The sequence below is a fragment of the Dufourea novaeangliae genome, unplaced genomic scaffold (genome assembly GCF_001272555.1).
Source record: "Dufourea novaeangliae isolate 0120121106 unplaced genomic scaffold, ASM127255v1 scaffold8, whole genome shotgun sequence".
In the NCBI taxonomy this organism is placed as follows: domain Eukaryota; kingdom Metazoa; phylum Arthropoda; class Insecta; order Hymenoptera; family Halictidae; genus Dufourea; species Dufourea novaeangliae.
Window position 1 is genome coordinate 5,255,492 of NW_015373923.1, and position 26,138 is coordinate 5,281,629.

The window sequence follows — 26,138 nt, forward strand, 5'->3', positions numbered from 1 at the left end:
CATAAAATCGGGCGAAGTGAACGCCAGGAGGGAGACACTGAGTGATGTCGGTGACAGGCCGCCTCTCTGCCCACCTCCGCCTCCGCAGCCTCCTGTCGCTATTACTCACCGAACGCCGAATATGTACCATTCAAAGTTCGAAACCGCACGTTCGCGACCCAATTCCTGCGTGGAGTCAGCTGTTCGTTCGGTTCATTCAAAGTTCGATCGACCACCGCCGCCGCCGGCTGGCCGTTCCGCGACCAGACGCGTTGAATTAATAACGACGAAAGAGGGTGAGATACAAAAAAAAAAAGAATGTGTAAAATGAAAGAAAGAGGGAAAAAGAAACGAGTCGAAACAACGATCGAGCTTTTCTCGATCGTTGCGTCCTTATGGTAACGGAAGTCGATCGGAAACAGATCGTTCCACGGGTGCACCGACTCTGGTGGTGATCCACGTGTCTTTTTTTCTTGAGATTTTTTCGCCACCCAGGATGACGTACGGACGATAGAAGACGGCCAACGAGCCGTCCGACGGCCAGCATTTAGCGGAACGCCGTGATTTGTCAGGATCATCGGGGCTGCGTTATTTAAGACGGGCTTGGCGAGCAACGAATTCCTTGCCAAGACGTGTGTGTCCCTACCTATTCTACTATTTCTGGGCTTTCTGGCTTGGCAGCGGAGCGCGGAAAATTTTGGGAAGCCGCCGCCGCCAGCGTCAGACATCGCGGCGGAACGCACGCGGAAGTTGTCGTGGCGTGTGAATGTGACGAGCGGCGGAGAGTCGAACGTACAGACACCTATCGATTATCGTCTCGAACTGGGGTCCGCGCCGGGACAATAATCTCAAAGGGAGAAATGCTTCAGACCTTCGTAAATTCGTTTTTCGCCCGAAGCCTGAGCCTCGGCAACAAAAGCGAAGGGACTACAAAGTATGCGCTTGACAGGTTCCACGGTCTTCCCCCTAATGGTAGGGATGACGCCTGGACAATAATCGCGTAGAACAAGCCTAGACAATAATCGAGACGAATCTATATATGGTATAACGTGATGTAAAGTTATACTTGATTTAATTATGATTGATAAAAGCTTGTTTTCGAAAGCTTATTATACACGCTATCGTTATTCGAGAGTCCATAAGTGTATATTGCCTCGGTTGGTCGTCTCTTTGGGAGCTTGAGTAGAGGACATGTGTTTCATTCAGCTGTGTGCAACAGGAGTTTCGAAGTTGCTCCAGAACTACAATGGGGGTAAACAAAGCGGACAAAATTGTGGTACGTGTAATTTTTTTCTTCTGTAAAATACGCTGAAAATTAAGGAAGATTTTTAAGGCGAGTATGCAAAAACAAAATGATCTCATTTTGCGGTGGTGTAATATCTCAAGGATGACATTAAAGATTTATTGGAGGGTAAATATTTATGAACATTATTCTATAATATTGCAACCATACTCATATACCCTTTTCACAATTACCACAGCGTTACAAAAAGCAACAATAACTCTCGACATAAGACCGATACTGGTTACGTCGATATAAGTCCCAGCCCCCAACGAGGATCGTCTATATCAGTCCCTATACACGTATATAACATAGGAACTCCGGTGGCACCGTTTCCGTTTTCCTCTCCCGTCGAAAACGGAAGACGGTATTCTCTGTGTCGCTATCGTCCAAGGGTTCGTCGGTTTCTCGTCGTCCTCGTCGTCGTCGTAGTCCGTCGACGGTCTCGTTGGTAGTGGTGTAGCGATGGCGGAGAATCCCGTGGTTCGCGGTCTCGCCGTTGGAGCGCTGCGTACGCGACGTCGTGGTGGGGAGATGGGCGGTGCCAGGGGGCGCATTGGCCGTGCTCGGTGGGCGTGACTGCGCGCCTCCCACTCCTTGGCGTAGCGCGGCGCTGATTGACAGTTGGCGAACGACTGCGGACGGCGCAGGATCTAAAACCGCGCTAGGCGCTGCTCTCCACGCTCGCTCGGTCCGTTCTTCTCTTACCCGTGGAGAATATCTACTACTACCCGGTGCTTTTTCGTGGGGGAAAGCAGCAACTCGAAAACACGCATATTCCCGTGGCTGCCTTTGCCCGCCGCCGCCGGCCCGCGCGAACTACCACCACCGCCACCGCCGCCGACATAGCACCAACACACAACCAAAACCGACCAACCTTCCACCTTCTGTCCGCCGGAGTTACGAGTGGCACACGCAGTAGTAGTTACGGTTAGGGAGGAGGGTCGCCCGCCGTCTCTCGCGGACAGCTCTCTCTGGCGCGTCACCTCTTCTCTCTCCTCTGGCCGTGCGTGACCGGGGGTTTCGCCTCTCGCGTACGTTCAGTAATCGCCGCGAGGAGGAACGCGCTTCTTCTTACCACGCCGCCGTGACGCCGCGAACTTGGTTTCTCCCATCCGTGTACGGAACGCGCGCGTCGGTCGTCCCGCCGTTTTTGCTGATCGTGACCGGCGGCCCGGGATTATATCGGTTGTTTTTTGTTTTGTTTTTCTTTTCGTTTATTAACGAGACGGTGCCTGAAACAACACGAACCCTTTTGTGTGATCGATCGGTGTGCCTGCCGCCCAGCTAGAAAACTGCGACGTTCGGGGATCTACTACTATCTGGAGAGACCGTGAGCCAACTAAGTGAAGGCTCGGTCGTGGCAAGCAACGCTTGGGCTCCACCGTCGCTTGACATCCACGCCTTGTGACCGCATCTTGTCGCGAATCCACATCGACGAAACGGATTTAAAGAGATCACAGTGTGGACAGTTTGTTGTGTCGACCCGTGGCCAGTAGTGAGGTACGAAACGCACACCCGTCATCTGTGCAGCTAAACCACGCGCAGACCATCAATCCGTCGTCGGTTCTACTCCAGTGTGTTGTTTACACGGCACCATTGTATTCCGGCGCATCAGCCGATTCACGCGTGTACAGACGGACGGACCACGCGAAACGTACCACCCGTGGTCCCTCCGCGAGTGGAACGAAACTACACGCACCGGGTGATCTTTTCGCGCCAATCGCGAAGGATGTAAAACCGTGCTCCGTCAGTGACCATTACACAGAGGGCCCCTCCATTGGTGATTATTTGTTATACGGGTGTATATTTTCGTTTTCTTCCGAATTCGTCGTTACTCTGTGTGAAACAGTGTGCCGCAACCGATGCCTGAGATCGGCTCCGATCCTCCGTACAGAACGGGTTCAGTGGACATACAAAAAGAGAGAAAGAGAGCAGCCTAGATTCGTGATTTCGTAGTGATATATCGTTCGAGTAAACGTGAAAACCCGCGAGTTTCTATCCGTCGGTAAACGAGTAGTCTTACTTTCCGGTTCGGTATTCCGCGAGCATCGATCATTCGTGTGGACATATTATCGCACGTGTATACACCTCGACCGAGAGAAAGAGAGAGTGAGATAAAGTGAATACAATTATCATCCTGGGAACCACTTTAAAAGGATTCATCGTCAGAGGTGTAACCAGCTCAAGTCCACGTATGAAGGGCCACGTGCTTCAGTGAACGATAATAACCAGACGCGTATAATGTCGCCGTACTGACATATCATCGTGAGGCGAAGCTCCTCCAAATCTGGTCAGACGGTACTTCCGGGGTTGTGACCGGGACGATGAGGAAGCACGTGTGTCCGGCCGTAGCCGTGGTCCTCCTGCAGCGTTCAAGCACCCGTCTCGAGCTCTTCTGCTGACGCTCGCTTCGTTTCCTCGCCGTGACACCGTCTCGTCGCCGCTCGACTTGGATCCCGGGGATCGTCGAGGGCCGACGGAACAACAACAACAACAATTATTGTACAACGAAGTTATCTCGTTGAACAATCACATCCAGTATCCAGTACCAAGCCATCGTCGTTTTACACACGCCCGTCGGTCGGTGCGTGGTGTGCCCGCCACATCCGACGACCCACAACCTATCATCATAGCGCGCGCGCGCGCGCGCTCTTTTCGTCTTCTGTTCCAGCGAAGAACAGTCTGCCGACGGCCGGTGTGGTTGTTTGTCTTCGTTCCACGTCTCTCCGTCTGTATACACACGTGTATATCTCTCTCGGTCGGCCCCCCGCCTCGGTAGTGTGTGACACACAAGGGTGAAGAAACCCCGACCGATCATCGCCGTCGCGCGATCGGCCGAAACAGTGAACGGAAACGGTGTGTGAGTGAAGTGTTACTTGCTTTATACTGTGGGAAAATACAGCCGCTACGGTGGCTCAGCACGCAGAGTTCCCCGGCGCGGCCAGGGCGTTCATGGCGCAGCCAAGGGTACGTTCTATCCTTGTTTTTCTTTTTTTTCATCATCATCATTGTCGTCGTTGTCGTCATTCACGGCGGATGATTGACGGAAGAGGCCACACGGGGATAGGTGGACGAATTGCTGGCGTTTCGTAGCGTGTTCGGCTTGTTCTTCGCGATTCTTGGGGATATATCGGTGTCTCGTGATTTTGGACATATGGTGTACCGAGATATGAGTGTGTTGAAGGGGTTGGAGGGTATGATACCGACGGATCGTTAGGGTGTAGTGCGTGCAAAATGATTCAAGTTGCGTCTGTACGTTCGTTCGAGTGTCTTGTAATAGGCGCTAATCGTGTTCAGGGAAGACTGGGATGATGGAAAATTAGATGATGGTATCTTCGGATGTGTGTAAATTGGTGCACGGTGGTTCAGCCTGTCTTCTTGTTTGTTCTCATAATCCCTGATTACCCCCATAACAATTTCCTGAGGGAAAAATAACAATTACACATAATTACGGATTATCAGAATTTCTAATTTTTATAAAGACCCTGTAGAACCTTGTCTTCTCGTTAGGAAACGAGTATAGAATCAATTTATTTCAAAGTTGAGGATTCTATGTGGTAATGATTTTACAAGTTAGAATGTCTGTTTCATCGTATCGACTCCAAAATTCGTATCCGTCGGTGGGGACGATTCGGAGCTCCAATTCTCCTGACTTAAATAAACTGTAAATCTAAGAATGTAGATCATGTTGTGTAGGATTTTAATGGATATTCGACTATTTTTCCTCGAAGACACGCTCGAACGGAACAGTTCGACGGAGTTTGAATCCCCGTTTCCACGTGTCGCAGGGCGAGGTAATCGGTCCACTGGTGAAAGGTTTGTACACAGTGTTGTGCACGATTCATATACAAACCCGAAAGGACTTTGTTGTTTACGTGGAATATCACCGTAATTGACGACCCTGGTAGTAAGCATTCCAGCCGAGGCCATAGAAACCGACGTTTGATCGTTGTCTTTTCAAGCTCGATTCATAAACACGGCTACCCCATTCTGAATAACAATTGTATCAATTTTGTATCGAAATCCTCGTATCCAATAAGAAAAACCGTCACGATATTTCGTATACAGTTTCGAACATCGAAGAAATCTCGAAATCTTTTAATGAGCCCACCAGGTAGATAACTCCAAAATTATACTTTTTACTAGAATTTTCTGCTCGATTGTCTCATTGGGATTCTCGAGTTAATCGGTACCTACGGGATCACCCAGAATGTGCCCGTGGGATATTCGAGGAATCGATCGAGGACTTTGCTCGTCGAGAATTTTCGTTCACGCGATCCCTTCGATTCCAGGACACCGGTCGAGAGGAACGCGTTCCTCGCTGGTTTCTGTTTCCGATTTCTTTGTGGAAAAAGCTCTCAGGAGACCTGGAACGAGTTCGACGCCAGGCTCTTGGGCTGTCCCGTCGGACGCACCATCGTCGAGAGGGTCTTCTTGATTCTTATCTCTATCTCGAGGTTTATCTAATATTTCTATTTAACGTCGCCTGTTTAAGAACGCCGGGCGTCTAGGCTCGTTCGTCAGCCCGTCTGTGTCTTTTTAAACAAATTCAAGTGAATGTGTCGGAGTAGTTTCGAGCATTAAGGTTTTATATACAATTAAAACGTTCAACAACTTAAATTAAATCGATGGTGTGCTTCGTACAGTACGGGTCAGGAATTATTTAGAGTCTTACATACACGGTGAATTTTGTCCTCGATTTTTCGGTCGCAATTTTCTTGTCCAAGTTGTAGGAGGTCGGCGGTGTTGCGAGTGTTCTTGTGCAATTTTCCTTATTACCGGTTTCGCGGAAGCTCGCGATAAAAGAACTAGTTCACTAATCAAATGAATATTCCAACGACCAGATACATATTTCCCAGCACGGCCGGCTCGGTAAACAGTGGAAAAGTCATTGTCTCCTTCCCCCCCCCCCCACCGGTGAAAAAGCAGCGATAGCTTATCAAAGTGAAATTCCGCGCTTCTCTCCCTATCCTCCCCTTTCTCTGCTAGTGAATATTCTGTTGATGATCGCGTTACAATTTTCGTCTCGGGACACACAATATTATCGGAGTTAATGTTCAACCGGGTTTTCCGCTCCGTTTTTTTTTTTTCGAATTCGAAACGTTTCACGGTTTTATCGAGTGCACACCCGGCCAAGTGAAAACGGTATCAGCGCCGATAAAGTGCTTTACGAGATCACCGATAACCACTGGCGATCGCTGCACGCGTGCCCGCCGATTTTTCGAACCGACACGGACCGTCGTCTCGGACGTGTACCGTCGGCCTTCTGTCCCACGACCATGGAACATCTCGACGGAAATGTTTTCGTTGTCTCAATGGGCCTCAGTCGACCCTTAAAGTTGCATTTGTGTACCTCGAGTGCATTCTAGGAATGACCTTCTTCGTGGGTGTTTTTTCGGATAAACCTCAGTGTAATACAATTATAGACAGATCGAATATTGTTCCTTAATCTTCTTTTACAAAGTCTACTAACGTCATATAAACGTGGGACACAAATGCTTTTCCTGAGAGTGACAGATACTACGCTACCCTAACGATCGTTCCGATCATTTTTGTGACCCTCGATGGACTCCACGATTAGAATAAAGAATAAAACTTCTCATAAATGACGTGTGAAGTAGTCGAGTATCCCCGTAAGGAAGCAAGGACTTCAACCCATGTAAAAGACGATCGAAAGAGTGCAATTTACAGAGGAAGCTTCTTCTTGAACGATCTCGTAATTTGGCGAAATTTCGGACGCACTTGATGGACAGCATTGTCGGTCTAATAATAAATACAAACCGGCGTGTAATGGCGATAAAATTTTCTTTGTTTTTTTTCTTTCTCAAGGGTCTTCCGAGTAGAATAATGAAATCCATTTGGATCCTCTGGTCGAGAGTATATACACAGCAGTTGTCGGAGACACGCTTTTCAATTGGTTCGCCGACTGGATTCCTCTCCTTGAAAACTTTCATGAAATTACCAAATCGTGCATGTGTCGCGTGCGAATTCTCGTTTCTCTGCCCCCCACCCCTCCGGATACCCCGAAAGGCGTAATTTGTGCGACTCGTCCGTCGAACTTATTCTGCCATATTCGGCTGGCTCGCTGGTAATTTTATGGTGGTGCGCTTCCTGACCAGATTCCCCTCCCCTCCGTCATCCCTGGTGATTTATACGCGCGGAATTTCGACGGAACGAATTTCCCTCCTCGACTTGAAAAAGCCGCGTTCTCCTCCCGGATAGGCTGGTTCGATATTATCCCCCTGATTTTGGAGCCCTTGTCGGTGTTACATGTATAGGTACTCCATTCTGTCGGATCGCTCGATAATTCTGTGCTGTGTGAAAAAAGTAATGATTCTTTGATGGTTGTTCGTTGGTGGTCAGGATATCTTGGTAATTTCAGTTTGGATCGTTTTACTGCAAAAGGTGACAGGATCTGCCTTTCTGTCAAGTATTATTTTTTTTATGCAATGGATAGTATAAATTAATCATTGTATAAAATAGGTCTTCCCGTTAATGGCAATAAATTAAATTAAAAATTGCAAAAGGGGATTGTCAATAATCGTAGGTGAAGGTTAGATGCGATCTTGTATTTGAATCGTGAGGATGTTTGCTCCGAAATTTTACAATTTATACATATATGAACCTCTTCATTTTGAAAGTGGTTTAAGTCTACTGTTCCTTATTCGTTTATTTGCATTCTATTTGTACTTATCTGTGACCATAACAACCATATACTTGATTTTCTCGAAATTCGATTCACACCATTTTCAAGATAACCTGCTCGCACCTGACAATGACTCGATCAGACCCGTTGCTGGTACTACACGATAGAATGCACTTTCCGGGAGATAGAAATAAAAGATTCGACGATAAAGAAGGAATGTTCCTAGCGTGGACAGAATTACGAGAAAAATAGGATGAAGCAAGAGGAAAGATGACAGTTACGAGCGTTCTCGATATAAAGTGTTCAAGAAAATACTATGATTATATAAATTTTCGGAATACTTTTACCTCGTCGTCATTCTATTTTTCACTTCCCGAAGAAAAATCGGTGGCAGGAGTAAGATGGAGGAAGCAGAAGAAGATGAAAAAAAAAACCGAAAGTGTGCACGGGCGTCGTGCCCGTTACCAGGATTAAAAATTCCTGGGCCGGTGAATAGCGTCGATTTTTGTCCACCGCTGTACCACGAACGAGCGGTGATTATGTATTTATGGGTTTCCATCAATCACTTTCGCTCTCCCGATTGCCGCGGATATCGGCCTTTAGCCTGCCGGATTAAAGTCGTATCGATTTCTCGTCGTTCTATTCGCCGTGTGTTCGATGAGACGATTTTTAGTTCTCCATTTCGTTTTCTTTTTTTTTTTTTTTGTGCGTGTGTTCGTGCTCGTGTGTGTGTTTCGACCGCCTTTCAGCGTGGACGAGGGATCTTTGGTAACGGTACATTAACGAGTCGAGGAAAACGGAATGTGCCTCGTGTTTGTGAGTGTCTATGTTGTTTATGCGCGTGTGTGATTCTGTTGGGATCGAAAGTTGCCGGGTGGAATTTCTGTTTGTCACTTTCCGAGAGCGGGATTTTAATCGAGTTGCTGAAAGTATCGGTGAATATTTTCTATACCGGCGGCGTGCACGGGTGTGAATTATTGGAGCGAGGGTATTTGCGTTTGTCGGGTGTATTTTAAGAGTGGCTGGGAACAGTTTTGTCGAGAGGTAGCCTGATCCCCGTAACAGAAAATACACGTATTTTTAGCCAATCGAGGGTTCGGATTCAATCCTGTTTCCCTGGCGGTGCAATTAGTCGGGTTCTGAAAATATCCTCGAGTGTCTCCTTTAAATGCGCGGGCAGGTGGTGAAATTGTTCCGTCGCGAACGTTTAGAACCGATTCGTTGACGAAGTGTTTGAAAATTGAAAATCATTTTTTCTGTGCATACACGAAGGAAGACACCTGTTTGATTATATATGTATAAGTTAAATCGTGTTAAATCTGTAGCTTCTATATCTGGCCGAAACGTATTCTGGAGAAAACTAATCGAATTCTCCCTATAGCCAATGCAGTCACGTATCTATTACAGAATTATAAAGTTTCTACTATCATGAGGATCTAGGGATTACCGCAATATAGTGTAAAACCTTTAAAAAAAAAATCGAAACATTCGAAATGCATTAGCAGACACTAGACAACACAAAATGTTTTCGTATCTACCTCTCAGACCTCGTACTTAGAAAATATTTTCTTCATTGATTTTCTATTTCTAAAGTCTCATTTAATCCACTGTAATATTACCTAAATACAATCTAACCCCTTCAAGGTGTAAAACCAAGAACAGCAATGAAGTTAGGTTACAACCATTTCAAGCGAAATACTCCAATAGGATTGACTCGATAGTTATTATTACACTTGATGCTGTCAAGTTCATTGTTCTTTTCCATAAAGTGAGGCCACAATGTTCGCGAAACGTCAGCATAATTTTTCCAAGGAAACCACTGTCCACCCTTAGAAGCCTCATCAGCAACCCAGTCCGTGAGAGTACCAAATCCCCGATTAGGCCAACTGCTAATTAATTCGAGCAACCAGCAAAAGTAGCTTTGCAGGCGAAACATAGGTCGGCCTCGTATCCGGGAATCTTGTCGCGATTCAAGCCCTAAAATCGACGAGCCGTTCGAAAAAGTGCTGCCACGATGCGTCCTCCAGATAGGCGAGGCACATGGCGCGCAGCCCCGTTGCATGCGCGTGTATATACGTCGCAATGTTGTCCAAATGTCGACATCAATCAGAGAGTAACGAACAGTCACCAGGCTCCCTTTCGATCTCTCTCTTTCTGCCAGATTCTTTCTCTGTCCCGGAATCTCAACCGTGTTTCTGCGAGGAGGCTAGGAGGACCGCGGAGAGAGTACGACCTTAGGCTCCATTCACAACTGGTTTTCCTGTATAAATTTCCTCGCAACGATTAACAATCAATTATCCGGGGCACGATGGTTTTCAGTGGACATCAGTTCGAACAAATTGCCAGTTCCCTCGAAATCTACCTCGTTCTCGAACTCGAGTTAATCGAACCAATCAAACGCGTTTTCCTTGCTTCTTCTGATTGCATTTGGTCAGCCTTATATTCGATGTTTGATGAGAGCGAAGACTCACTGATTTATTTGGGCAAGATCGACGGACTATGTCCGTCGAGATTCCGGGAACGAGGGAAACGTTTGTCGAGGAAATTGGAAAATTGGGTTACGTGTACCTACGGCTTGCGATAGGTGACATGGTTTGGATATTGATCCCTGGTTGTTGTATAAAATTTGTTGCTTCTTGGGACGATAGACGACTTTGGGAGATTGATTCAGTATGTAAATTAATTAGACGTTGGTATATGTATAATAACGATGGGCAAACTACGACTCCTAGAGACACTCTGCGCGGCTCCTGAGACGATATTGTGTTTCATTGTCATTTTTCATAAACTTTTGTACGAATAAACTATACTAGTGTAGTATGTACCAACATTCCAATATTTTATTTCTGTGATTCTTGAACATTCAAAAATGTATGGAAAGTATTATATGTGGCTTTTATTATCGAAGAAGTTGCCCACCTCTGGGTATATAAAATCAGCCATAAAACGAACTGTGGTACATATTACTTTCCTGATATGGTACTCTGGGTAATTTCGAGTTCTTAATCTTGAAAGTATTTAAGCCAAGATATAACAGTAGTAATAAAAATTTTCTGGAATCTTGAGAACCATACAAAACGGAACACCATACGAATAAATTACAAGTTAGCCTTATTTTTGTCGACGGCGTACATCATCGATCACCGATTCAATTCTGCGCGTCCTCGTAGCCATTTTGGGTCCACTCTCGGCGAACGCTCATCGTCGGTTCACACTTTCTGCTTCGCGATCGTCGTAGATATTGATCGAAAAAGGAAATTCACGTCTTCCGCCCCTTTCCCGGCTTTCTTCGTCCGTTGATTTATACATCGAGGCGTTTAAGCGCACTCGCCTTGACCTATCCGTTTGTAAACGAGCCCCGGCGTTTCTCGCTCTTTCCAGAGCATCCTCTTCCCCGATCGATCGTCCCGCGACGAAAATTTCGTTTCGAAAATACACGCTTGAAAAATCCTTCGACGGCCTTTAATTACATTATGAATATTTCATCGTGGTTGCAGCTGCACCTCACGGAGATTTATTCCGACCGATTCATCTCGAGCACCTGTGGCCCGTGAAATTGTGGCAAATTATTAACAGATTTTCGAAGGATCATTTTTTCCTGTCAATGTTCGAAGATTATTGATCTTGAATAACGTTGTCCATATCTGGACCACAGAGCCAGCCCACTTTAAAAAAAAACGACACTTTACATGTTTCCTGTATCAAATATTTTACTCTTTTCGATGGTAATAATTATTTCGTTCTATGTCGTCTACTTTTTAATATAGGTACATAATAGTCTAAAAGTGACATTAAGTCTATATTTTTAAAACAATGGAAAGTTTATCACATAGTGGAATTCATGTAAAGTTGACTATTTCTGCATACGGAGACTTGTCTTAAATCCATTCAATAGCTCAATTCTTACCGATCGGTTCCAAAGATACAAGGTTTTTGCACCTTTGATTTCCTCGCCTCTAACGTCTGAAAAGTGTGACTTAATATACTCTGGCTCTGGGGTTTAGATGTAGATATATATACATATATGCGTCAGCGAGTTTCGTTGCGATCCGGCCTTAATGTTGCCGCTTGTTCTTCGATCTCTCCCGTTTCAGACGTGTATTCCGCTCGATCGACCGGTGATATCTTCATAGATCCGCCACGGTGAATTATTAGACACGACCTCGCGGTTTTTTCGATGCGTTCTTGTCCATAGAATTCAACTATCCCGGCTGGCACGCGCGCGCTCGATCTCTGCGCGTGCTGTGCTTCTCTACGACTTCTGAGCAGGTATACCCTCTTAATTCGTTTCGTAAAAACTGTGTGTACCGCTCTGCGAGAAGATTGAGATTTCTGCGACGCGGTTTTATTGCCCAAGAAACACTTGCCACGGTCGTATTTTGTTAAGACTTATTCGTTTCTTCTGGTTTTTGGAGCAACCTACGTGGACTCTTACAGTATACAGAATTTTTATTCGATCTCACTGTGTAGGTAGAAAGTGTTCTAAGTGGATTCAAATAGAAAAAACAGTGAAATAGTTTCTTCTGAATCAAATGAAATAATAGAACCGATTAATACGATCTTACGTATCGAAGATACTTCCCCATTCTTTAGACTGGACGAATCACATCGACGGCTCAAGAAGCCCTCCAGTTCGTTTGCAAAACTAACGACAAACATCGTTTTTACGATGAAATCGGAGTTCGCTGGAAACGCTTTTACAAACACACACGCAGCCGTTCGAACCGCGCGTATGCTACGTCGATTGAAATTGGACGAGGCACGGAGAAATGGGCGGCTCTCGAGCGTTTTCGCGATGTCACCTCGGCCAACGGTTGTAATTAAGGATTCTCGATTACCGTGCACGCCCTGTCCCCCGTTCATTTCGCGAAAGCCACACGCGTGTCGCCTCGATAGCCACGAATTTTTTTTTTTATCGTTTTCATTCGTCCTCGTATATATGTGTCTGTGTGTGTGCGCGCGCGCGCATTTTTTTCTGTTTTCGCGATAAAATTACTGGCTCTCCGGGACTCGACCGTCGAGCCGCGCAATTAGCGGTAATAATTGGCGTGCTTTCGTTTCCGCGGCCACGCCGTGACAAGGTACAAGATGCGACGAGTCAAGAAAATCATTGGCTTCCTGAACGATCCCGTGATCCCCTCGATCGTTCAACCTCGACAGTCGATGTACGAACCTAAAGGGGAATTTGTCTGGCCGCATTCCGTCTCGTCGTCGTTCCAAAAATTTGCATTTCCTCTGTAACAACTTTGCCGGCGGTGTTTAAACACTTTTTTACCGTGATACCGTAATTAGCATCGATCTTCTCGTCAAGCTCGTGTGATTTTTGTTTTTGGTCGATCGTGTGTGCTCGTCGGGATCACATGTGTGAGACGGATGTGTCCTTCTTGTAAATTGCTACATCGTTGGTCCACTTTTTGAACTGTTAATATTGTTTCCAGTAAAAATGATTGATTTCGATCCATTGCTTTTTTTACTGTATAATTACATTGAATTTGGAAGATTCTAAGGAATAAATTGCGTTACTTTGATTCATAGTTCTCAAAACACTGTCAATTTTCTACAGAATTATCCCGTTATCAGTTATTTAACTCGTTTCGACAAGTAAATTCTCGATAAGTGCTCGGAGAGATCTCTACCCTAAATGCTTCTTCTTTATCCTTACTACCGAGGGTTTCCACACTAGGAGGCTCGGTTCAAAATGCAATTCATAAAGCGACACAATTCATGGAGTTCTGAAATCGTGTCCTTCTACGATAACTGCTCCAAAAGGGTCCCGAATTTCTAGCGTTAATCGATAATTTACTTTAATTCCTGTCGACGTTGGACAATTTCTTCTATTTCCAGAATTATTTTATCTAATTTATAAGATATGTCACTTGTAGATATACATAGACATCACTCGAGACTGATAATCTTGAACCTAATATCAACCCAACATCGAATTAATCAGAATACCTCTAATCTTAATTAATCTTCTGCCTAAACAGAGTTTATATTTTAAGACAATACCTCGTCCAATCTTGTTACCCCTTTCACGGCTAACCACAGCCGAAACAGAAAAACCAGAAATTCCTCCGCGGTCTCGATGTTTCTCCGTATCGAACCGTCGCGCGTTTCTCCACGTCGACACCCATTGTCTACGCCAGCGGGGGAAACAAAGCCCCCGCGGTATTTTCGCGCGGAATCGCTCTACGCCACTCGAGACAAGGACGGTGGCTTCTATTTTTAATACCTAAATACCGAGTCGGGAATCGATGGCGGCGGCCAGGATCATCGGGTGTCTAGAACCCGTGCATCGGACTTCTCGCGAAACGTATTTACGAACCCAACCGACGTTCCCCCTAGGGAAACTGACTCGAGACAAAGGTGTGTGTGTGTGTGTACGCCGCTCGCGGCCTTTTGATATCGGACATTGTTCCATCCTGTGGTGGGTGTCTTAATCAACCCCCGTGGAACTTATCGCGATTATCGTTGGATGAGAGAGTAATAGAACCGATATAGCGTGTGGTAGCCTCCTCCTCCGCGGAGTAATAATTCATATGTGTGCACTTGTGCGCTCGATATACACAAAAGGAACCATCGATAATTAATCGTGGCCGCAACCGGGCGCGATCAATAACCACTCGAAACATCGGGACACACTCGTTCTTCTAACGGTCCACGTAGGGTATACAGGAAGAACAATCAATCGATTTAGGAAACGCGATCATAAATTTCCTCGACGTTCAGACCGGGGCTCTCGGATGTGTTTCTATGAGTGTCGGGAGAGGGGAGGCACATCTGCTGTTCGTGCGCGCGAGGTCTAGCCGTTAATTACTCGAACCGTCGATCGATAATTCACACTAATTTGTTTCTTTTTTTTTTTATCTTTCATGATGGTGTTTCAGTATGACGATGGCGGGCTGCACGGGAGTTACCTCGAGGGCGGAGGTGGCGGCGGCGGCGCAGGGCTGTACGATCCGCACGGGAGCGCACGTGGCGTGCCCGGCTTACATCACAGTCCTCACCTCGGGGGTATGGGCCCAGCTCATCCCCAGTACCCACCGCCTCCGCCGCAGCCACCCCAACACGTGCTCGCGGCCGCGGCCGCGGCTGCCGCATCCGCGGTGCCCGACGTACACAAACGCGACAAGGACGCGATCTATGGGTAAGTGTGTCTGATCATTTCTTATTTTACTTGATTGGTAGGAGGAGTTAAAAGAAGGAATAATGTTTTAATCTTTTTATTCTGTATTATTTATAAGTTAACAATATTAGAACTCCAAATAAAGGAACAATATAATCGACATTATCATAATAGTTAACGTAAATGAACGTTAAACTTCGGTATATGATTTTGAAAGATTATTAAGTGGCCCCTAGTACCGGGCACAGTAAAACTTAGTAACTTAACTCAGGACAGTTTCAATATAATTTCCAGCGATCACAAATATAATTATCCGAATAGTCGTGTGCTCATTCTTGGCAATTTGAACATTGAATTCAGTCTTCTTGTCAGTTCATGTCCGGTATTAGGTGCCGCCCGGCGTTAAGGCAACTCCCCCTGTACAGAAAATCCTCGATGAGTGTTCGAAGGCTCCTCGAGCACTGAATATTAAATATTTCATAAACTAAGGGTCATATGCCACTGAAACAAATACGATTGGTTTCATAATTCCACGCTCTATTACTTTGTTAGACCTCATTAAAAAGTTAGTGTAACACATGGGAACCTCTCCTTAACGGAACTTTCGAACATTAATCGAGGATTTACTGAATATACCTACTGTATTTAGTACCTATATTATATTTGAAAGAATGCGTGTTTATAAGAACGAGTTGTACACGCGAAGGAACTGCTAACGAGCGATCCCCATCGCAATTAAACCCAACCACTAAAATCAAACAAGATAAAACCCCGTTATCATAAGGGGGGAGGGGGGTGTTGGCCAATTACACACCGGACAACTCTTCAACGTTCCTGTTTAGTACGTCTTTTGTTCTTCTATCTATCGCGTTAATCTACCCGTAACTTCAGCATCGTCGAAACGCGAGCCGCAACAATGCCGGAATAGTTTGATAAATCCTAATGGCGAAGCGGCGATCTACACGCAAATTCATGACCCGTTACTGCGATTATTTCATAATTTCAAATTAACATCCATACACCGTTCCCATTCATCATTAACAATGCCTATAAAATTTCCATCGTTACCAGCTCAGATGACGAAGTCCAAAAGGTCCTTCGAAAATAATTAACATTCCTAATTCTCCAATAGATTAACGATCATTCGAAGCATTTTCCATAAACCTAAAAATACACAAATCTCCAGTATATATAATTCATCATCGATCAATTTATTCCAAATCCACCCAAAATCCCGTGCTCCCACTCCACAGATAACGTCATCGTAAAACAAGAGATCGTGTAATTATTCGGAGCAGGTCGTTCAAGTTCAGTCCATCTTATCGATAAGCCACTGGTATCGATGACATTATCGCGTCCGATCTTAGCGAGTACAAGCAGGGAAAACGATCGAGCAATGACGTCGTGAGTACGTTTGAAAAACGGTGCGTTCGGGTCTTGGGCCGTTGCCTCCGTGGCACACGCGTTCCCTCATCCATTCGGGACCAGAAACCCGTCAATTGGGCCGTTTTACGAAGAGAACGGGGGCTCTCTTTCTCTCTCTCTTGGGCCGTGTGATTTATAACCGCGAGATGGCCCGATTTCTGGTGTACACATCCTAGAACGGGAGCCTCATTATTTCCGCGTACCCTGTAATTTGTCCACTCGTCGTGTGCCCCGGCCCGGGAGCAACCCGCAGCAGATTCCACGGCTTTCTCGGAACGGGAGGGCCGTCTCGAGGCGGCCGTTTAGCCTCCTCCTTCTCGTGTGCCCCCGTTCATTTCCACCGGCCGTTGATAAACTCGTGTTTACAAACCGATCGCTGGTGGTACGGCCAGGTCGAGATTGAGTCGTCCCAGGTGAAATCGAGGGCCCGTTTCGCCGTTTTCCCCAGTCTTTTTACTCTTCCACCCTGAAAGTTCGATCGGACCTACTTCTTATCATTCAAAGATTGAATTCAGCCATGGATCCCAAAAGTGGGCCATAAAAATTCCCTCGAATACTCACGGTGGTGGGGACTGTTGCTGGTTTCACGAGGCGCAGAGACGAAGCTTTACGTAAGCGCGAAGTCGAAGACGTAACGCACAGGCGAATCTGCCAATCATTGGGACCTCGGGGATCCTTATGCAAGGAGTACCGATTGGCCGAGTCATTTATGGATTAGACGTCTTACGCAAATCTCCGTGGTCGTCCTGCGTGCCTTGCACGTACGACTCTCCTGTTCGCAGGCCGGATGTACCGAGCGCACGGAACTCACGAACGAAAGCCACGCACATAGGATCACACGCACGCACGCTCGACTATTTAATATTCCGCTGGTTTTTTTTTCTCTTCTCTTTTTTTTTTTTTTCACTCGTTTTCTGATCGACGATAATTAGTGCATTAGAGTGACAGTTCAGCAGATGAGCGAGTAATGAATATTAATGCACTGTTTAATGGAATTGATTGCCGCGAGCGGCTGGTTATGATTACATCACACGCCGTCTCGCAAGCCGCTTAGCTGGACCCGGGAAAACAGGATTCCTCGTGGCGGGTTTTATTTCGCAGGGGGCCCCCGATCGGACACACGCTTGCGTTTTCTGCCTCGACAGGGGTAATTGAGACGGTTCGAGAAAGTCGAGAAACTCGTATTACTTCTTCTTTTTTTTTTCTTCTTCTTTTGCTTTGCTTTCCTGCCCCGGGAAATCGAGACGATTGCGGAGGGGAGTTTATGGAAATTACGGGGGAATTAATTAAAGTTCGTGGTAAAACGCGAACAGAGTCGAGTTTAACGGGAATGAAATTCGAACGAATGCTCGATGTCTATCTGCGGGGAAAATGTCTTTTTTAGCTAGTGTGAAGATTCCGAGATCGTTGGCACATGTCTCGATTTAATGAAGTGCGCGCTTTTTTCGCGGTTGTTCCGACAAACTATGGTATACTCCATGGCAGAGTTGGAATTTTATTCGGGTAACGCATAGTGGGAAGTACCAGTATTTAAAATCTTTTTCCAGTGACTGAGATAAAATAATTGCTTCCCAATGAAATTTCCACGTTTAATCGATGTAAAATGAGAGAGTGATTAGATGTAAACTAGATAATGAGTTTGCCCATCTCTGCTGCGTGGCGTAACTATAAAACCACGTTAAAATTTGTAATCTTATGTATTACGGTTGAAATAAAAACGAACCACATTTATTTCTAGTGAATATAGTCTATCTTTTCTGGATAAACATTATTTCTCAACACGATTTCAGACATGGCATACCTGGTTTGTTTTTATTTTAATCACAGTACACAAGAATTATAATTTTTAGGGTGGTTTAATAATTATGCCACGCAGTTTATATAGTGTGACCGATTTCCACGCCGACACCTTTATCTGCCTCATTATCGCCGCGGTTTTCACGTTGTTTTTATTTTAACGTTATAAATTAATATGCAGAAACCGATATACGCGGCAAACGCCCGGAGTCCGCTTTCACCCGGCGTGGTAACCGCGCCCCGCCGTTCTGTTCGATACTTTAATTCAACGTCAATATTAATTGATACGCGTTAATAAGTATTTTCTCCCAGGGTATTACGGTGTGGGAAAATGTGAAAAACGGCCGCGTAACACGCGAACAGTGTGCGTATTATACTTTTTTTTTATCCGTGTACGACACATACAATTAATATTAACACGGTTATTGTATTTTCTTCGAAGGAATCGGCCGTTTAATATCTTTCTGCGATGTCCAGAGTGGTGATAAAAATGTGCTGAAATAGGACGAAAATCAAGGATAACGAAATTACATTCGAGAATTCATTTTTCGAGTTATTAATCGCTGCAAATACAGGCGAAATACGCGTGAAAATTACGTTCTACTTGAAAGGCGAGCTCTTCAACTGTTTCACGAATTGATTTCATTTATCTCAATTTTATATCGTGTTCATTAGTTTCACGAGATCATCAATCGAATCCGTGTACCACATGGGAATCGATTTTTCGAGTAGTATAACCCATCGCGTCAGTGGTGTTTTACGAGTATTTCCAACGATTAGTACCTCGAAAACAGAGTGCCACGAACGCAATTTCGTCATTCTTGATTCGTCCTCCGTGAAAGTGTCCCACATTTTCATTAACACCCTGTACACAGCACTCGAGACCGCGCAGTTTCATTATGTTCCAGTTTCTGGACGGGAATCGATTTAAACGAATTATCCTTAACCAATTGGAACACTTCCGTCGTCCAATACTCGTGGTTAATTACATTTGCGACTGTCACTGAGTGAAACGGTTCATCCGTAGTAATAACTTCAATCTTCACCTGTCTCCGATCTTAAATTTACATCCTATCGCGAATAACATTCGCCGTCGTTTCTTCGACGCTCGAGCTCCTAATAAAATATTGTGCTAATTATTTTCGTAGAAATCTATGCTATCTATGAACGTCATTATATGGGGACACAGGATGCAAAGGAAGTGTGTTATTACCGACGTGTAATGAATCAGAAATAGTCAACTCTCCGAAGGAAGAACAATTATCAGTGATTTCGCGAGGAATGTAAATTGCCACGTGTATCGCAACGATCACGGCGTGAAATCGCCGATAGCCACGGATAAAAAAAGGGCGCCGTGAATTGAGGGCGGGGGGGGGGGGGGAGGACAATCATGTCATTACCTTCTGCGGTCCCGTCATTCTGACACCCCGTTTCGACCCGTCATTTGTCATCGACGTTGCACTTTGCTGCACCGCGACCGCTTAAGGAGCATACACTTAAACTGCACACCATTCATCCAGGCACCCGGTAATCCGGCGGTTTTCCTGATCGTGCGCTCACGCGCGAAGGAAACCGGCCGCAAATCGACGATCAAATCACAGTTTTCGCATTGAGAATCCATCCTGTTTTCGAATTCTTCGTAACTTTTGCGTTGTTCCAGTTCTTCGACACGTGAATGAGAAATAATTCCGAACATTCTACAGGCAAAAGCGTACTGTGATTTTGAATTCTTCGTAAGTTTTGTATTCTACGAAATACTCGACACGTGAATGAAAGGTAATTCTGCGTATTCTACAGGTGAAAAAGTACTGTACGACCTCGATACTTGTCTGTTAGAATCATCAAAGGGGAAGTAACGAGGGATTACTGTGGATTATGAATTTAAAAATAGTGTCTCTGTTTTTTTCTTTTCTTTCGTAAGAGGGTATGTTGAAACGATGTTCGTGTTAATTAACGCGATGGAAATCAAGATTCCGTAACATACCAGTAATTACAATATCGTTGCAACTTGTCAATCCTACTAAAGTTTTCTGACGTTACCTTTTTTTTTCTCGCTCTCCCTAGCAGTTACTTCCTTACGCACGCAATTACGCAAGTAATTTAAAACCGCTTAAGACGTTTCCTGTCCGTGTCGCTCTCGCGACGTTATCACGATCGATGATCGTCCATCCTCGAGAAACTCGTCGAACATTGTTGATACGGTACACGAGCGCATCAAGTACCACAGGAATTAATTGCACCAACCGGGTAGAGTCGGTAATCCGATAAATTTACACGGCAATCGACACTCGTAAGTAGCAACCGGTGTATTCTGGTGACTTGAAGCCCCATTTTTCGACTTAAGCTTCTTACATTTAACTATCCATATTCAAAAAATGCATTCAATAGAATAACCATTGTTTTTTTACCATTCACTAAGAATCATAATTGTGCAGTCTTATGCCAATGTGGAAAAGAGGTTTAAAACGTTTCGACATCTGTCGTCAGTGACCGATATGGCGGAAACCGTGTCTGTACATATACAGTGCACAGAAAACGAAATTTCTCGAGGGTATACAACGATACGTGTGTGCTGTAGGGAAAGAGTTTCGTCGAAGGGCCACATGGCCGACAAAACGAAGCCAGAAGGAGGACAAGAGGGCAACGGAGGGCTGCTTTCGTTCCTTCTTTTTTTTTTTCTTTCTGCCGAAGGGAACCCGCCTGGGGCTCTACTCTCGGTTTGCCGGAGAGTCGTTGCTCGCGGCCGGCCACGTCAATTTGTCGAAATTCGTTCCGAATCGTTTTATGTCTGCCACGGCCGCGAGACCGCGACCCGCTACCATGCGTACACAACGCCTCTGGCCCGTAGCGCTACCAGCATCCCCCGGGGAACACCTCCCTTCCCCGGGTTCCCGAACCGTTTCTTCGATGATTCGTTTCGAGGCACCTCTAACGACACATAAACATTTCTTTCGCGCGCCGCGGAGAACGATTTCTGAGTGGTGGTGGAGGCCCTTCTTTTTTTTTTCTCTTCGGGTTGCGCAAGGGCCACCGAGAAATCGTTCGTTCCTTGCCCGGGGAATTGTGTTTTCGTTAATTTCAACGATTATACGGACGGGCCCGTGCGGTTGATTAATTAACGGCTCGGTGAACTGGCTGGTTGCGACTGGAGAACGGAGAAGAAATGATTGGTGAAACTTTGGTGTCTTCAGATCGAATAGTATGACGAAGTTATTACTGGACTGGATCACTTGATTTGAAAAGTGCAAAAAGGTTTTAATACAGTTTATTACTATTTATGTGTTATTAACGTAGTAGAGCCTCTGATACAAAATTCAAAATTCTGTGGTATTTTAATCTTCAGATATTAGTATCTGAAGTTGTAAATTCGCATGTACTTCGCCAGTTTAGTTATAATCTTGTGTCTACAGGATTATCGTTTTTACAAGCTTACGTGGAAATATATAGATTTAACAATGGAACTACGTGAACGTGTATAGTAAATTAGTAATATAATTGGTATAATTTGGCATATAGTATAATATAACTTCTGTGAACAAGTTAGAAGAATAAGTTATGCTTCAGGATATGTTCCGACAAAAACGAATTTTTTCCGTTGCGTAATTATAAAGCAAGACTACTGAAATTCATCGTTTCGACGGAATTGGTAGTTTCATTATTAAAATGCTAATGAAAGATGTTGGAGCATTGGAGTATCTCAGGGTATAAATAGCGTGAAGGGTTGTGGCGTTTTTCATCGACGGGAGTCGTTTTAATTTTCAACCTTTCGTTGTAATTAGTCGTACAAATCACGGGGGGGGGGGGGCAGTTCGTGAATATTGCATATTTGTGCATTAGCGATCTCCCCCTCAGGGGGGAGGAAGGAAAAACGTTTGACGTTTGTGGAGAGCTAAGAAGGTAACATCAGGCGGCGTTTTATTCGTCGTTCGCCTTTCGAGTCACTGTATCTCATGAATGGCTGATGGGAGGAGGCACGCAATATTTTGGGTTCGTTGCATTCCACGGCGGATTTTATTCGCAGTATTTTACGCGTGATACGGAGAACCCCTCCTGGAACGTTCGAAGGTCTCCGATATGTATAAACTCAACGGAATAATCTGATCGATCACGTTCACGGGGGAATCACGAAACGATCATTCGAGATTATAATTAGCGCACAATGCACAACGGGGGTGACAGTTTTTCCTCGAATCGATTCGGTTGGATTTAATATCGACGTCGACTGGAACGGAACCACATGAATTATTATGCGATGTTCCCTTTTCGAGTGGCGCAGCCGAGGTACATCTACTTTAAATCACAAGTGTAGTTTTCCCTCCTGTGTGCCACGGTTGGAACGTGGTTGCACCAGCATCGGCTAATCTTATCTTATCCGGTGATCCTCCTAATACTGCGGGACAACCGTCATCCGTGTGTAACACGCCGCTCGTTCGCCCACGAGTGAACCGTGAAAATATTCTGTTTCCGTGTTAATATAACCATCGGTTCTTGTGTTGACCAACTATGCGATCGGCAACTGAATTACCCTGTATGCTCGATTAAATTTTTATTATAGCATCGTTGGTTGAAACGGTATAACGTTATTAACGGACCTACTGTGAAATCATGAACTTGTATACATGGCACAATCGTAGGTTTTAGTAGATTTAGAAATTAAAAATCACTATATTCTTCTTTTTGTTTCTCACACGAGTTCCACTACAAAATATAGAAGGCCAGAAACAAGTAATATACTATTTTCAATTATTTTTCTTCAGCATTTCGAGTCCACAGAGAACCAACAAGTTGTTAACGAAACATCATCGGAATCTTATCGAAACCATAGTGGATTACTTATCGGTGTGTCTAGTATCACCCAGGACTGTTTCAAATTTCAAATGCTACTTTATATCAACAGTCTTTATCTCTAAGGTTGCATATCGAATCCGCTGGGCAACTTCGCCAATACCCCGCGTATATCACTTTATTTTCCCCCCGGGTCAAGGTATCCCGACGATCTCGCGTGTCTTCGAATCGGCGCGCAATTAAAAGCCTTCAGAATCCCCAGAATGCTGTTCGAAGGAAATATACACGCCGGGTAATTTATTTCTCTCTACACGAGAGAGGGGGGCACGCTTCCTCCACGAACCACGTCGTTGTGTGCCTCTTCGCGATGGCTTTCGCCGTCTCCAGCGGCGCTTATCCGCGTCGTCCCGACTTTGATCGTGTTTTAATCAGCGTATATCGTCGGTCGATCGCCGGTTTTAATTTATCGCGCACCGTGTCCTCAGCCTGCGAGGATAAATTGCTACGAAACCGAGAGAGACACACACACAATCTTTCCCTCTGGCGATATCTCGTAGACTCGATTGACAAGCATCGCCGCGTGTTTGTGCTTAAATCTCAATAGAGTGGACTCTAACTATATTGCCACTAAACATATTGCCACGCGAAGCACTTCCCCTTCACACGTACTTTGGAGCACACAAATTCGCTCTCCCACCACGTTGCGTACGCCGGCGCACCAGCACGGCCCAGCTTTTGCGCAGGCGCTTAGGCCGATGCTACGACGATAGAACTTAGCATGGAGGGGGCTCTGAACTCATTGCCATTTTACTCCCCTACAGCCCTGACCATGGCAATATAGTTAGAGTCCATTGTATCTATGAATCGGGACCGATCCTACACAGCCACGATGGTGTTTTTCAGGGATTTTTCAGCGCACATTCTTTATCATTAACCGTTTCTATTTTCTGTTCACAGACACCCCCTGTTCCCACTTCTCGCGTTAATCTTCGAGAAGTGCGAGCTCGCGACGTGTACGCCGCGTGAACCAGGCGTCGCGGGCGGTGATGTCTGCTCGTCTGAGAGCTTCAACGAGGACATCGCTGTCTTCTCCAAACAGGTAAGATGGTGACTCATTTTTCTTGTAATACTTTTAGCGTAAGTACACACTTTTTGGCGTTGATGAAACGCCACGATGACTGTTTCGTTCGCGGAAGACGAATGAGATAGACAGGGTTGCATGGATCTGTTTAGACAGTGGTCTTAATATCGTAGGGGTAAAGGTAGCAGTGGCTTAACTTTATTTCCAGAGGTGTGTTAGAACGTACTTATTCCAGACGCGTTGGTCTCGTTATCAGACGTAATATGAAAAATTTGTCAGGGTGAATTAATACCACCGTAAGCCGGGGGACTTGAGCGAAGCTTTTGAGAATCTCGGTCAACATAGACCCAGACACCGCAGTTACGAAGGTTGATTCGACAGCGGTTGTTTCGTGATTCAGAGCCAAGATAAAGGCAGATATTCTATATATTTCTTACGTTCATATGTACAGACACTTCTCTCCCGTGAAATCATAGATACTGTGTTTTGTCAGGATCAGTGAATCTTTGCCCTAAATTATAGCTACAGTATGCACAGCGTGGCATAACTTCAGGACTATAGATATTGTGTTTAAAATAAAAAGGAAGCAAGTATGCCATGTTAGAAATCCTGTTGAGAAATAATGGCCCTTCAGAAAAGGATAGATTATATTCCACAGGAAAAAAAGTAGTTCGTTTTTATTTTAACCACAATACATAAAGATTGAAAGTTTAAAGGTGGTTTTATAGTTATGTCACGCAGTGTATTCAAATCATTAGACATTTCTCTTCAGTCTGTTGTTGAGCTGCAATAAACATCCACAAGCTGGAACAATAAGGTTTCTAGGGTCCGAAATAAATATGCATTTCTATTGATTCCAACAATAGCATTCTAACGTTCTCTATTACTCGAAGACACTCTGACAGACACACGACAGTCACACGACAGTCACAGAAGAAGACAAACATCGCGGCTTCGTTTCCAATAGAAATAAATCTACAGAAGTGGGTGTACAGAATGCGTTTAAAGGACAAGGTTCAACTGCTATTGCAGGGATTACGCTATTCCTCACAATCATCACTCTTTAAATAAAAAATCTTGCTCCATTCCCAAAGAAGCAAAGGTCCACGTAACGGGTATCCGAGAATTCTGCACTTTCCATCCGATTCGTTATCGTCCAGGCAGTTTCGTGAAAGACTGTGCCCAAAGGGCCCTATGACTTCCAACCGCTCCAAATTAGTCCACGACTCCTCGACACGTTCCTTCCTTCTTAGCACTCGAATTCTCGAGATCTCCCGAAGGAATTCAGTCGCGGGGTAATAGAAACGAAAAAAGCATCCACACACGGTAGAAGAATGATTCGGTTCGGAGCGCACCGAGCCGGAAGAAGAGCGCTCCCAGCTCTCGAGGAGAGCAAAGAGCCCCCCTTTCTTTTTTTCCACCGTTTCTTTTTTCTTCCCTCCCCGTACCTTCGGTTCTCTCGATCTTCGTGTAACTCACCTGAGGCGAGTCCTCTTCCAAGGACACGCGTAGGTAACCGGAGAACCTATATACTACGTGGGGGCCGCACGCCGCGAAACGATTCCGGGGCCCTTTTAAAAACGCGCGCGCGTGGTCGTTTCGCCGTTCTACTACACGTCCGTTCTTCTGGCCACATAGAGAGCCGATACCGTTCCACGAAAGAGAGAAAAATAAAAGAGCACACGCTGTTCAGGTATGTATACCCTCTCTGCCTCTCGCGACCATGTTTCCTGGTGACCTTCCGGGAATTCCGATCGATTCGAAAGAAACGATCGATTTTCAGTGTGCGTCGCAGCAACGGTTAGAGGTGGGTAACGAGGCGGTTTCGATGCATGTTCCCAACGTGTACCAGCGGAATAAACGTCGCGTATGTGTACGCAGGTACCACACGACGGGAACGAACAGAGAGGACGGGGACGATAAAAATGTTGCCTTGGTGGGTCTTTGCGACGCGCGCACGCCGGTTAGTCGATGCTAACGAATGCAGCACATTTAGATTGAGGGATATCTGCGT

The 26,138-nt window shown here is 45.3% G+C and overlaps 1 protein-coding gene across 1 annotated transcript in view; it reads left to right on the forward strand.

The window, feature by feature from the left end:
• Positions 1-4,209: 4,209 nt before the first annotated feature.
• LOC107195025 (homeobox protein homothorax) overlaps positions 4,210-26,138 on the forward strand; it is a 62,786-nt gene continuing 40,857 nt past the window's right edge. Inside the window, exons 1-3 of the mRNA XM_015584781.1 lie at positions 4,210-4,231; positions 14,798-15,057; positions 24,001-24,142. Of these exons, the coding sequence (XP_015440267.1) occupies positions 4,217-4,231; positions 14,798-15,057; positions 24,001-24,142 (417 nt within the window). The 5' untranslated portion in view covers positions 4,210-4,216. The remainder of the gene's footprint in view (positions 4,232-14,797; positions 15,058-24,000; positions 24,143-26,138) is intronic.